This window comes from Chiloscyllium punctatum, chromosome 1 (assembly GCF_047496795.1).
Source record: "Chiloscyllium punctatum isolate Juve2018m chromosome 1, sChiPun1.3, whole genome shotgun sequence".
In the NCBI taxonomy this organism is placed as follows: Eukaryota; Metazoa; Chordata; class Chondrichthyes; order Orectolobiformes; family Hemiscylliidae; genus Chiloscyllium; species Chiloscyllium punctatum.
This window is the reverse complement of record NC_092739.1, coordinates 165,806,665-165,821,321: the sequence shown is the minus strand read 5'-3', so window position 1 is coordinate 165,821,321 and position 14,657 is coordinate 165,806,665. Positions and strand designations below refer to the sequence as shown.

The following is a 14,657-nucleotide window of genomic DNA, read 5'->3' as shown; positions in this document are numbered from 1 at the left end:
AGGGGTGATCAGGGGAAGACTGAGGGGTGATCAGGGGGAGAATGAGGGAGCGTCATGGTCAGGGAGAGACTGAGGGGTGATCAGGGAGAGACTGAGGGGTGATCAGGGGGAGACTGACGGGTGATCGGGGGAGACTGAGGGGTGATCAGGGGAGACTGACGGGTGATCGGGGGAGACTGAGGGGTGATCAGGGGAGACTGAGGGGTGATCAGGGAGAGACTGAGGGGTGATCAGGGGGAGACTGAGGGGTGATCGGGGAGACTGAGGGGTGATCAGGGGGAGACTGAGGGGTGATCAGGGGGAGACTGAGGGGTGATCAGGGGGAGACTGAGGGAATGTTGCGGTCAGGGAGAGACTGAGGGGTGATCCGGGGGGAATGAGGGGTGATCAGGGGGAGACTGACTGGTGATCGGGGGAGACTGAGGGGTGATCAGGGGAGACTGAGGGGTGATCAGGGGGGAATGAGGGGTGATCAGGGAGAGACTGAGGGGTGATCAGGGGAGACTGAGGGGTGATCAGGGGGGAGACTGAGGGGTGATCAGGGGAGACTGAGGGGTGATCAGGGAGAGACTGAGGGGTGCTCAGGGGAGACTGAGGGGTGATCAGGGGGAGACTGAGGGGTGATCAGGGAGAGACTGAGGGGTGATCAGGGGGAGACTGAGGGGTGATCAGGGGGAGACTGAGGGAATGTTGCGGTCAGGGAGAGACTGAGGGGTGATCCGGGGGGAATGAGGGGTGATCAGGGGGAGACTGACGGGTGATCGGGGGAGACTGAGGGGTGATCAGGGGAGACTGAGGGGTGATCAGGGGGAGACTGAGGGGTGATCAGGGGGAGAATGAGGGAGCATCATGGTCAGGGAGAGACTGAGGGGTGATCAGGGAGAGACTGAGGGGTGATCAGGGGGAGACTGACGGGTGATCGGGGGAGACTGAGGGGTGATCAGGGGAGACTGACGGGTGATCAGAGAGAGACTGAGGGGTAATCGGGGGAGACTGAGGGGTGATCAGGGGAGACTGAGGGGTGATCAGGGGAAGACTGAGGGGTGATCAGGGGGAGACTGAGGGGTGATCAGGGGGAGAATGAGGGAGCGTCATGGTCAGGGAGAGACTGAGGGGGATCAGGGGAAGACTGAGGGGGGATCGGGGGGAGACTGAGGGAACGTCATGGTCAGGGAGAGACTGAGGGGGTGTCGGGGGAGACTGATGGAACGTTGGTGTCAGGGGGAGACTGGGGAGGGATGTAGGAGGAGAGACTGAGGGGGGGGGGGGGGGCTGCAGGACAGAGAGAAGCCACACACATAACCCCCCTCTGCGTCCTAGCCTTCAGGTGACTGACCTGCTGCTGGTGTTGGAACCTCTCTTTCTCCAAGGCCTTTGTTGCGTGAGCTACCTCCTCCAGGGCTTTGAGAAGCTGTGTGCTGGGATTGGCGTTTGCCAGCAGGATTACACTCTGCCTATTGGCTTCCTGCTTCTTCACCTCCATCTGTAACTCCAGGGGAGAGAAAGAGAGAGAGAGAAGGAAGGGATTTGAGAGGAAATAATTTCCCTCTGAAAGAAACACAGCCTGGGTAAAACAAGAAGGTCTGGAAACTGCTCCCTGTCCTGACTCTGCCCCGTCCCTCTCCACACCCACACGCTACGTAAAGGCCAGACCTTCTGCTGATCTCGCTCTCTTGGGCGTCTTCCACATGAGAGTGGGAAGAGTGATGCAGTGGGCCTCAGTGTGGAACCACAGGGTGCTGGGGGTGGTGCTGAATCAGTGAATTACATTTAAGAGGAAATAGATAAACCGATGAGGTAGATCGGAATAGACTGAAAGGGGGGGGGGTTCAGGGGAGACTGAATGGGGTCAGGTGAGACTTGGGGGGTGGATCGGGTAAGACAACGAGGGATAGCAGGAATCTCTTGTGTAGCACAATGCCTGGGCCAAATGGACTTTTTCTTGTTGTTCTCGAAAATGTACCATTTTCTGGCAAGACTACACTGAAACTCGAGCTCCCCGAGTTATCTTGATGCTTTGATTTATTATTGTCACACCTACCGAGGTACAGTGAGTAGTTTTGTTTTGCATGAAATACAGGCAGATCGTACCATACACAGTGTATTGGGGTAATAGAAACAGAGCAAGGAATATAATCTTACAGCTGCAGTGAAGGTGCACAGAGAGTGAGACCAACATTACATTTAAAATTTGAGAGGTCCATTCGGAAGTCTAATACCAGTGGAGAAGAGGCTGTTCTTGTAGCTTCTGCCCAATGGAAGAGGTTGGAAGAGATTATATCTCGGGCGGGAGGGGTCTTTGATGATGTTGGCTGCCTTCCCGAGGCAGTTCGAAGTGTAGGTGGAGTCAATGGATGGGAGGTTGGTTTATGTGATGGACTGGGCTGTGTTCACAACTCTAACAACTTTCTTACGGTCATAGAACCATAGTTTCATGGAATTCCTACAGTGTGGGAACAGGCTATTTGGCCCAGCAAGTCCACACTGACCGGTCCTGGGCCATACAAAAAAGCTGTGACCCATACGGATAAAATGCTTTCTATGGTGCATCTATAAAATCTGTCCCATTCCTCTGGAGATGAATGTGATCACTCTGCCTTCAAACAAGGTTCCAAGAAATCTAGCCAGGTTTAAGAACAAGTTGAAAAATAATAGTTTCAAAAAGGGAACTGGTATTTCATTTGTTCATCATGCAATGTTTCTGCCTTTCAGTTTTAGACTTGGTAGTGTGATACATGGTGTGTATTTTGTGATGCCAACAACATGGGTTCAATTCCCACTAATGGTTTGAGATACCATGAAGGATTTTCCTTCTCAACCTCTTCCCTCACCTGAGGTCTAATGACAGGGCAGCCCTCTGGTCTGGTAAGACTATGGCGGCACCACAGTTATATGTAACATATTTTAATATAACATATTTTGGATTTTGGAATTTTGAATTAGCGGTATATGGGTTTTCTGTGTCTGATTAATTTTGAGGAATTTCTGTGACTATGGTGACTTTCGTTGATTCAGGGGCGGCACGGTGGCTCAGTGGTTAACACTGCTGCCTCACAGCGCCAGAGACCTGGGTTTGATTCCCGCCTCAGACAACTCTGTGTGGAGTTTGCACATTCTCCCCGTGTCTGCGTGGGTTTCCTCAGAGTGCTCCGGTTTCCTCCCACAGTCCAAAGATGAGCAGGTCAGGTGAATTGTCCATGCTAAATTGCCTGTAGCGTCAGGTGAAGGGGTAAATGTAGGGGAATGGGTCTGGGTGGGTTGCTCTTCGGAGGGTTGGTGTGGATTTGGTGGGCCGAAGGGCCTGTTTCCACATTGTAAGTAATCTAATCTAATCTGTGAGAGATTTTTCAGCGGCAGCTAATGAAAAATTGCTTACATTGGGAGACTGAACAAGGTAAACAATGTGTTCCATGAGATTTTCAGACAGAGAATTCTGGATTGTATTTTGTGGAATGGGGGAACACAGCAAAGCAAAGCTTTTTAGTTTCAGTATGAGGATCTTTGCAGAAGTCTTGGCTGAAGCTGGATGTGTAAAATAGTTGCTCCTGACAAGGGAGGCAGTATTAGACTATTAAGAAACAGGAGTTTAGTTTAAAAGTTCCAGACAAGAACTCTTTGGTTAGACTTGTGAGTATTACTTGCTTTTGGAAATGTTTGAAGCTGAGAAAGTCTAAGCTCAGTTCCATGAAAGCTCCAGGAAGAGGCTGCATATTTTCAAGATGTAAAGCCACAGTTAAATTAAGCTCAAGACGTGGGAAAGTCATACCCTCTGATGTGCGTATTGGAAAAGAGTGCATTGGAATTATTGGGATTGTTATTTACTACACTTTTCAACTTCATCAAATTTATGTTGATGTAAGTAGGAGAAAGTGAGGACTGCAGATGCTGGAGATCAGACTCAAGAGTGTGGTACTAGAAAAGCACAGCAGGTCAGGCAGCATCCAAGGAGCAGGAGAATCGACATTTCGGCCATAAGCCCTTCATCAGGAATGGCCCTGACCAAGGGTTTATACCCGAAATGGTGCTTCTCCTGCTCCTTAGATGTAAGTAGTTTAGTTTACTCCAGTTTGGTTTCATTTTGTTTGGATAATAAACTGCAGTTTAATTGTTAAAATTGTTGAGTCAGCAGCATTACATGCCTTTGTTTCAATGAGAGACCATTTCGTGAAAACCAAAAAAAGATCTATCAAGCCAGATGTCAATTTTCAGATTTCATTTCTATCTGTCCAGGAATGACATCAGCGAGGACTATATCACGAGCTCCTGTGACAAGATGAAATGACACCAGAGAGAGCAATTCTACGCTGACTATATAAGCTGCTCGGATTTACTGCTCCCCTTTCCCTCTCCCTTACACTTTACTCCCCTTCCCCCTCCCTCACACTTTACTCCCTTCCCCTCACCCTCACACTTTACTCCCCTTCCCCTCTCCCTTACACTTTACTCCCCTTCCCCTCTCCCTCACACTTTACTCTAATTCCCCTCTCCCTCACACTTTACTCCCCTTTCCCTCTCCCTTACACTTTACTCCCCTTCCCCCTCCCTCACACTTTACTCCCTTCCCCTCACCCTCACACTTTACTCCCCTTCCCCTCTACCTTACACTTTACTCCCTTTCCCCTCTCCCTTACACTTTACTCCCCTTCCCCCTCCCTCACACTTTACTCCCTTCCCCTCACCCTCACACTTTACTCCCCTTCCCCTCTCCCTCACACTTTACTCTAATTCCCCTCACCCTCACACTTTACTCCCCTTCCCCTCTACCTTACACTTTACTCCCCTTCCCCTCTCCCTTACACTTTACTCCCCTTCCCCTCTCCCTCACACTTTACTCTAATTCCCCTCACCCTCACACTTTACTCCCCTTCCCCTCTACCTTACACTTTACTCCCCTTCCCCTCTCCCTTACACTTTACTCCCCTTCCCCCTCCCTCACACTTTACTCTAATTCCCCTCTCCCTCACACTTTACTCCCTTCCCCTCTCCCTCACACTTTACTCCCCTTCCCCTCTCCCTTACACTTTACTCCCCTTCCCCCTCCCTCACACTTTACTCCCTTCCCCTCTCCCTCATACTTTACTCCCCTTCCCCTCTCCCTCACACTTTACTCTAATTCCCCTCTCCCTCACACTTTACTCCCTTCCCCCTCCCTCACACTTTACTCCCTTCCCCTCACCCTCACACTTTACTCCCCTTCCCCTCTACCTTACACTTTACTCCCTTTCCCCTCTCCCTTACACTTTACTCCCCTTCCCCCTCCCTCACACTTTACTCCCTTCCCCTCACCCTCACACTTTACTCCCCTTCCCCTCTCCCTCACACTTTACTCTAATTCCCCTCACCCTCACACTTTACTCCCCTTCCCCTCTACCTTACACTTTACTCCCCTTCCCCTCTCCCTTACACTTTACTCCCCTTCCCCTCTCCCTCACACTTTACTCCCCTTCCCCTCTCCCTTACACTTTACTCCCCTTCCCCTCTCCCTCACACTTTACTCTAATTCCCCTCTCCCTCACACTTTACTCCCTTCCCCTCTCCCTCACACTTTACTCCCCTTCCCCTCACCCTCACACTTTACTCCCCTTCCCCTCTACCTTACACTTTACTCCCCTTCCCCTCTCCCTTACACTTTACTCCCCTTCCCCCTCCCTCACACTTTACTCCCCTTCCCCCTCCCTCACACTTTACTCCCCTTCCCCTCTCCCTCACATTTTACACTCACTGACCTGATGGGCGTAGCTCTCTGCCTGCTGTCGAAGATCCTGCTCCAGTTGCAGATGTTGCCTGAGGTCCTCATATTCACGGGTCACCTGTGTGGAGACTGTGGTGAGAAGAATCATGTCAACATTAGTCACGTTAACGCTTCACCTTGTTATGCCCCCTTGTTGATGTGGGGGGTGACGGGGGGGTGGGTTTCATTTTGGGAAGAGAGTTTGGTGGTGGGCAGGGGAATAGAGAATGATGTGTGTTTGCCCACAGAGCGGGTACATTTACCTTTAGCAGTGATACTTGTATTACCCATCATTACGTTAGAAACTAGAAAGTGGGTATATAATGAAAGATCCAACAAATTTTTATCACAATTCATTATTGTTATTATAAACATTATAGATTCAGTCACATCACTGTCTGGACTAATGTTAAGTTTCAATTTCTGTAGGTTAACTTAAGATAAGGGAGTATAAAGAGTAGCATGCTTCCATTGACATGTCATGTGACTCAAGTTAAGATGGCGTCTGAGAGCTTTCGCCACTTAGGTCACATGCTATGATACAGAGTAATGCCATGTAACCTGCATGGTAACTTTTTGCAGAAACCCAGCAGGTACAGCAATATCTGTGGTGAGAACCAAAGAACAAAGAACGATACAGCACAGGAACAGGCCCTTCGGCCCTTCTACACTGACACATTTTGCCCTCCCACACTAAAACTATCTTCCCTTACAGGATTCCCCCATTCCCTTCCTGTTCATGTTTTGGTCCAGGTGTTTCCTGAATGCTGCTTCCACCACCTCCCCTGGCAGTGTGTCCCAGACACGCTCCACCCTTCATGTGAAAACGTGCCTCGCACATCTCTTTTAAACTCCACCCCTCACACATTGAACCTGTGTCCCCTAGTAACTGACCCCTCCACCCTGGGAAAAAAGCCTCTCCCTTTCCTCTCTATCCACGCCATTCACAATTTTATAACCTTCTATCAGGTTGCCCCTCAATCTTCTGAGTTTCAGTGAAAACAAACCCAGTCTATCTAACCTTCCTTCATAGCTAAAAGCCCCCATACTGGGCAACATCCTGGTAAACCTTTACTGCCCCCCTCTCCAAAGCGTCCACATCCTTCTGGTAGTGTGGTGATCAGAACATGTATGCAATATTCCAAGTTTCAAATCCAGTTCCAAATAAGAGTCACTGGACTCAAAACCTCACTCTGTTTCTCTCCGCAGAATACTGCCAGACCTGCTGAGTTTCTCCAGCACTTTTTGTTTTTGTCACAGATCTTCATCATCTGCAGTTCTTTATTTTTATGTGAACTTCCTGTGCCTCCGTTAGAAGAGCATGTCTGAGTCTCTCAGAACTTCTGCAGAGAAGTGTTACTGAAGGAAAGAGAACAAAAGCAAGAGAGAGAGAGAGAGAGAAAGAGAGAAAGAAGGAAAAAGTCAGTAAGAGAAAAAGAGAAAGAGAAAGAAATGAAGGAATGAAGGATTATCAGTTGTGGCAAAGTTTGTAACAGCAGGGGGTTATGTTGGAACTGGGCAGAACCTTGGTTTGGTCACAGTTTTAGCACTGTGCGCAGTTCTGGTCACCACATTATAACAAGGATGTGATTGTTATGGAAGGAGGTGCAGAAGAGATTCAACAGGATGTTGTCTGAGGTCGAGCAGATGAAGAGAGGCTGGATAAGATCACATTGTTCTCTTGGCATCAGAGAGAGCATCTGATTGAGGTGTATACGATTACATAGGGTATAGACAGGGTGGATTGGTAGCAGGTACTCTCCTTAGTTGGAGGGTCGATAGTATGGAGGTGTAATTTTAAACTGAAAGGTAGGAGTTTCAGAGTGGAGTTAAGGAAGACCTTTCCCCTCAGAAGGTGGGTTGTGTTGTGGGGAAAATCACCAGTCTCAGAGTCAGAGTCAGGGTTCAACAACAGAGTTTATTGCACAAGGAAATACCGGAGGTCCAGGGAGAAAAAGACACCAACAGCACAGTGGGCAGCTGCGGGTCGTCTCTCGACCCAGAGCACATGTCGAGAAACTTTTATACATTTTATGATACAATAGGTCAGTGATGAGATTATTGTCTCTGTAACATGGTTTGTTTAGGGTAATTATTGCAGAATCGTTCATAGTTCTGATGCAGCCTTTGTCAGTTCCAGCGCAGCTTTTGTTAATTTCAGCGCGGTTGTGGTTAGTTTCAACGTAGACATTGTCAGTTTCAATGTCTGTGCGGAAGTCCATTGCTGTATAATGGGCGCTAATCGCTCTTCCTGAGGAGCACAATTACTGCAGCCCTGGCTTTTATCACTCTGTTTTGAGTCTGTATTAAGCTGTTAGCATTTCTATCAAAGGTATTGGCTGGACCCAGACACTTGGGCGGGCAGCGTTCATTACTCATCTGCATTCTCTCCCCCACCTGCCTTAAACTAATCAACTGGGTTGTGGGTGTATTGGGCTGACATTCTGGTGGCCCCAAGCAGTGCCTGCTGTCTCTCTCCATATTGTAGTCCGGCGGCCATCTTTTGTGTCAAGTGGCCAACTGATGGCTCAGTGGCTATCTTGTGTGTCCACGTGCCTAGTATCACCCTGCCCCGTGCCATCTCCCACTTCACTTGGAACCTGGAATGCACCGTCAAGGAAGCTGAGGCAGGAAACCTCACAACCTTTAAAAGAAAGTTCTGGATGTGCACTTGAAGTGTCGCAGTGTTCCAGCAAAGTACTGGGAGGAAGGATGGGTGCAGACATCACGTAACTTTGGTGGTACAGGCTCGATGGATCGAAGGGCCTTTGCTATCTGTCATTGTATGGTTCAGTCAGACAGACAGAGATTGAGGTTGGGATGTTGGGCAAGAACCAATGTCAAAACAGTCCCAGCTTCCTGAAGTGAACTCTTACCTTCACTGAACCGTTGTAAACTCTTGCTCTGTTTCTCCAGCGCTTTCTGCAGACCCATCTTCTCAGAGTGCTCCTTCTTCATCTACAGTGAGGCATTTAACGACCAATCAGAATACACCTTTACACGAGACCCCAGTGGAAACAAAGGTAAGCCATTGGCCCAAGTATTCCAGGAATATTCTCCTGACACAGATCCACAGCACAGGCAGAATGGGCCAAATGGCCTCTCCTGGAATGTTGTATGATTGTATAATATTGTCTGCTGAGAGGGTGGTGAACTCCAACCAGACAACCCACTGCAGAGAACTGAATTTCTATATACATCTGGACACTCTGAAGCTTTTTGATTTACTTTCTGAGCCACAGGCTGATTGGCACAAGGGATTGTGTAGAGTAGGAGTGAATGGGTAGGGGATTGGGTCCATTGGGATTGTATGGAGTGGGAGTGAATGAGAAGGAGTTTGGATCCATTGGGATTGTGTAAAGTGGGAGTGAATGAGAAAGGGTTTGGGTCCATTGGGATTGCGTAGAGTGGAAGTGAATAGGAAGGAGTGTGGGTCCATTGGGATTGTGTAGAGTGGGAGTGAATGAGAAAGGGTTTGGGTCCATTGGGATTGTGTAGAGAGGGAGTGAATGAGAAGGAGTTTGGGTCCCTTGGGATTGTCTAAAGTGGGAGCGAATGAGAAACAGTTTGGGTCCATTCGGAGTGTGTAGAGTGGGAGTGAATGGGAAGGGATTTGGGTCCATTGGGGTTGTGTAGAGTGGGAGTGAATAGGAAGGGATTTGGTTCCATTGGGATTGTGTAGAGTGGGAGTGAATGGGTAGGGGGTTTGGGTCCATTGGGATTATGTAGAGTGGGAGTGAGTGGGAAAGGGTTTGGGTCCATTGGGATTGTGTAGAGTGGGAGGGAATAGGAAGGGATTTGGTTCCATTGGGATTGTGTAGAGTGGGAGTGAATAGGAAGGGGGTTTGGGTCCATTGGGATTATGTAGAGTGGGAGTGAGTGGGAAAGGGTTTGGGTCCATTGGGATTGTGTAGAGTGGGAGGGAATAGGAAGGGATTTGGTTCCATTGGGATTGTGTAGAGTGGGAGTGAATGAGAAGGAGTTTGCGTCCCTTGGGATTGGCTAAAGTGGGAGCGAATAAGAAACAGTTTGAGTCCATTGGGAGTGTGTAGAGTGGGAGTGAATGGGAAGGGATTTGGGTCCATTGGGATTGTGTAGAGTGGGAGTGAGTGGGAAAGGGTTTGGGTCCATTGGGATTGTGTAGTGTGGGAGTGAGTAGTAAAGGGTTTTGGTCCATTGGGATTGTGTAGAGTGGGAATGAATGAGAAGGAGTTTGGGTCCATTGGAATTGTGTAGAGTGGAAATGAGTGGGAAAGGGTTTGGGGCCATTGGGATTGTGTAGTGTGGGAGTGAGTAGTAAAGGGTTTTGGTCCATTGGGATTGTGTAGAGTGGGAATGAATGAGAAGGAGTTTGGGTCCATTGGAATTGTGTAGAGTGGGAGTGAATGGGAAGGAGTTTGCGTCCCTTGGGATTGGCTAAAGTGGGAGCGAATAAGAAACAGTTTGGGTCCATTGGGATTGTGTAGAGTGGGAGTGAATGGGAAGGGATTTGGGTCCATTGGGATTGTGTAGAGTGGGAGTGAATGGGAAGGGGTTTGGGTCCATTGGGATTGTGTAGAGTGGGAGTGAATGGGAAGGCATTTGGGTCCATTGAGAAGTAATGGACTGGTGTGAATTTCAGTACGAGAAGGGGTCATTATGTTGGGAGCCTGTTCCCAATGTGTTCTCAGCAAAGCTTCCATCACAGCACCAATACACATTGAGAGATATCCTGATGCAGTCACAGGTGTCTGGTTCAGGTGAGATTCAGCCTTGCAAACACTTACTTGTTCTGTTAATGTCACCAGTTGGCTGTCCAGTTCCTGTACCTTGTTGTCCAATTGTTTCTTTTCTTCGACGAGATGAGAGATTGTTTCCTGAAATTCTGACGTTACAGTAACAGCTGGGTCAATGAGGGTAAGAGCACTATCGATAATACACTGTGACTTTATAACCTCGCAGATCATTCCAGAACCTTTCAAGACCCGACTGCTCTTCCGTTCCCTCTTGATGGTAAGGAATGGGAGCATGAGCAGGTCATTCAGGTCTTCAACCCTACTCTGCCATTGGGAGACTATGTAAACAGAGCTTAAATATGAAGAGTTTATCATTAAATGAGAGGAGCCTCACTTTGCAAGTCCACCATTCAGTGCCTGTCCCTGATTCACCCGGAGTAAGTGGTGGTACAAAGAACAAGGAACAAAGAAAATTTACAGCCCAGGAGCAGGTCCTCCAAGCCTGGGCCGATCCAAACTTACTGTCTAAACCTGTCACCCAATTCTTAAGCATCTGTATCCCTCTGTTCCCCACCTCCTCATGCATCTGCCCAGACACATCTTAAATGAATCTACCGTGCCTGCCTCTACCACCTCTGCTGGCAACGCATTTCAGACACCCTCCACCCTCTGTGTGAAGTACTCAGAGTCATAGAGTCATAGAGATGTACAGCCTGGAAACAGACCCTTCAGTCCAACCCGTCCAGGCCGACCAGATATCCCAACCCAATCTAGTCCCACCTGCCAGCACCCGGCCCATATCCCTCCAAACCCTTCCTATTCATATACCCATCCAGATGCCTTTTAAATGTTGCAATTGTACCAGTCTCCACCACTTCCTCTGGCAGCTCATTCCAAACATGTACCACCCTCTGTGTGAAAAAGTTGTCCCTTAGGTCTCTTTTATATCTTTCCCCTCTAGTTCTGGACTCCCCGATCCCAGGGAAAACACTTTGCCTGTTTATTCTATCCATGCCCCTCATAATTTTGTAAACCTCTATAAGGTCACCCCTCAGCCTCCGACGCTCCAGGGAAAACAGCCCCAGCCTGGTCAGCCTCTCCCTATAGCTCAAATCCTCCAACCCTGGCAACATCCTTGTAAATCTTTTCTGAACCCTTTCAAGTTTCACAACATCTTTCCGATAGGAAGGAGACCAAAACTGCACGCAATATTCCAACAATGGCCTAACCAATGTCCTGTACAGCTGTAACATGATCTCCCAACACCTGTACTCAATACTCTGACCAATAAAGGAAAGCATAGCAAACGCCTTCTTCATTATCCTATCTACCTGCGACTCGACTTTCAAGGAGCTATGAACCTGCACTCCAAGGTCTCTTTGTTCAGCAACACTCTCTAGGACCTTACCATTAAGTGTATAAGTCCTGCTAAGATTTGCTTTCCCAAAATGCAGCCCCTCGCATTTATCTGAATTAAACTCCATCTGCCACTTCTCAGCCCATTGGCCCATCTGGTCCAGATCCTGTTGTAATCTGAGGTAACCCTCTTCACTGTCCACTACACCTCCAATTTTGGTGTCATCTGCAAACTTACTAACTGTACCTCTTATGCTCGTATCCAAATCATTTATGTAAATGACGAAAAGTCGAGGACCCAGCACTGATCCTTGTGGCACTCCACTGGTCACAGGCCTCCAGTCTGAAAAACAACCCTCCACCACCACCCTCTGCCTTCTACCTTTGAGCCAGTTCTGTATCCAAATGGCTAGTTCTCCCTGTATTCCATGAGATCTAACCTTGCTAATCAGTGGGGAACCATGTCGAACGCCTTATTGAAGTCCATATAGATCACATCTACTGCTCTGCCCTCATCAATCTTCTTTGTTACTTCTTCAAAAAACTCAATCAAGTTTGTGAGACATGATTTCCCACACACAAAGCCATGTTGACTATCCCTAATCAGTCCTTGCCTTTCCAAATACATGTACATCCTGTCCCTCAGGATTCCCTCCAACAACTTGCCCACCACTGAGGTCAGGCTCACCGGTCTATAGTTCCCTGGCTTGTCTTTACCGCCCTTCTTAAACAATGGCACCATATTTGCCAACCTCCAGTCTTCCGGCACCTCACCTGTGACTATCGATGATACAAATATCTCAGCAAGAGGCCCAGCAGTCACTTCTCTAGCTTCCCACAGAGTTTTGGGTACACCTGATCAGGTCCTGGGGATTTATCCACTTTTAACCGTTTCAAGACATCCAGCACTTCCTCCTCTGTAATCTGGACATTTTGCAAGATGTCACCATCTATTTCCCTATAGTCTATATCTTCCATCTCCTTTTCCACAGTAAATACTGATGCAAAATATTCATTTCGTATCTCCCCCATTTTCTGAGGCTCCACACAAAGGCTGCTTTGCTGATCTTTGAGGGGCCCTATTCTCTCTCTAGTTATCCTTTTGTCCTTAATGTATTTGTAAAAACCCTTTGGATTCTCTTTAATTCTATTTATCAAAGCTATCTCATGTCCCCTTTTTGCCCTCCTGATTTCCCTCTTAAGTATACTCCTACTTCCTTTATACTCTTCTAAGGATTCACTCGATCTATCCTGTCTGTACCTGACATATGCTTCCTTCTTTTTCTTAACCAAACCCTCAATTTCTTTAGTCATCCAGCATTCCCTATACCTACCAGCCTTCCCTTTCACCCTGACGGGAATATACTTTCTCTGGATCCTTGTTATCTCATTTCAGAAGGCTTTCCATTTTCCAGCCGTCCCTTTACCTGCGAACATCTGCCCTCAATCAGTTCTTGCCTAATACCGTCAAAATTGGCCTTTCTCCAATTTAGAACTTCAACTTTTAGATCTGGTCTATCCTTTTCCATCACTATTTTAAAACGAATAGAATTACGGTCGCTGGCCCCAAAGTGCTTCCCCACTGACACCTCAGTCACCTGCCCTGCCTTATTTCCCAAGAGTAGGTCAAGTTTTGCACCTTCTCTAGTAGGTACATCCACAAACTGAATCAGAAAATTGTCTTGTACGCAATTAAGAATTTCCTCTCCATCTAAACCCTTAACACTATGGCAGTCCCAGTCGATGTTTGGAAAGTTAAAATCCCCTCCATAACCACTCTATTATTCTTACAGATAGCTGAGATCTCCTTACAAGTTTGTTTCTCAATTTCCCTCTGACTATTGGGGGGGTCTATAACACAATCCTAATAAGGTGATCATCCCTTTCTTATTTCTCAGTTCCACCCAAATAACTTCCCTGGATGTATTTCTGGGAATATCCTCCCTCAGTGCAGCTGCAATGTTATCCCTTATCAAAAATGCCACTCCCCCTCCTCTCTTGCCTCCCTTTCTATCCTTCCTGTAGCATTTGTATCCTGGAACATTAAGCTGCCAGTCCTGCCCATCCCTGAGCCATGTCTCTGTAATTGCTATGATATCCCAGTCCCATGTTCCTAACCATGCCCTGCGTTCATCTGCCTTCCCTGTTAGGCCCCTTTCATCGAAATAAATGCAGTTTAATTTGTTAGTCCTACCTTGTTCCTACCTGCCCTGACTGTTTGACTCACTTCTGTTCTCAACTGTACCAGTCTCAGATTGATCTCTTTCCTCACTACACTTTACTAGTTTAAATCCTCCCAAGCAGTTGTAGCAAATTTCCCTGCCAGTATATTAGTCCCCTTCCAATTTAGGTGCAATCTGTCCTTCTTGTACAGGTCACTTCTACCCCAAAAGAGATTCCAATGACCCAAAAATGTGAATCCTTCTCCTATACACCAGCTCCTCAGCCATACATTCATCTGCTCTATCCTCCTATTCCTGCCCTCACTAGCTCGTAGCACTGGGAGTAATCCCGATATTACTACCCTTGAGGACTTCCTTTTTAAATTCCTGCCTAACTCTCTGTAATCTCCCTTCAGAGTCTCAACCTTTTCCCTTCCTATATCGTTGGTTCCAATGTGGACAATGACCTCCTGCTGGCCCCTCTCCCCCGTGAGAACATTCTGCACCCTCTCTGAGACATCTTTGATCCTGGCACCAGGGAAACAACACACCATTCTGCTTTTTCTCTGCTGGCCACAGAAATATCTGTCTGTACCTCTGACTACAGAATCCTCTTACACAATTGATCTCTTGGAAGCCGACGTACCACTCGTTGCATTACAGCCAGTCTCTTTACCAGAAACTTGGCTGTTC

At 47.8% G+C, this 14,657-nt stretch overlaps 1 protein-coding gene across 2 annotated transcripts in view; it reads right to left on the bottom strand.

Annotated features, from left to right (window-relative positions):
* The window catches only part of shtn2 (shootin 2), a 69,064-nt gene that overhangs the window by 28,193 nt on the left and 26,214 nt on the right, over positions 1-14,657 (bottom strand). For both annotated transcript variants that reach the window (XM_072580398.1, XM_072580407.1), the window contains 4 exons: positions 10,498-10,595; positions 8,608-8,689; positions 5,727-5,821; positions 1,337-1,483 (listed from right to left, as the gene is read on the bottom strand). In XM_072580398.1, the coding sequence (XP_072436499.1) occupies positions 1,337-1,483; positions 5,727-5,821; positions 8,608-8,689; positions 10,498-10,595 (422 nt within the window). The remainder of the gene's footprint in view (positions 1-1,336; positions 1,484-5,726; positions 5,822-8,607; positions 8,690-10,497; positions 10,596-14,657) is intronic.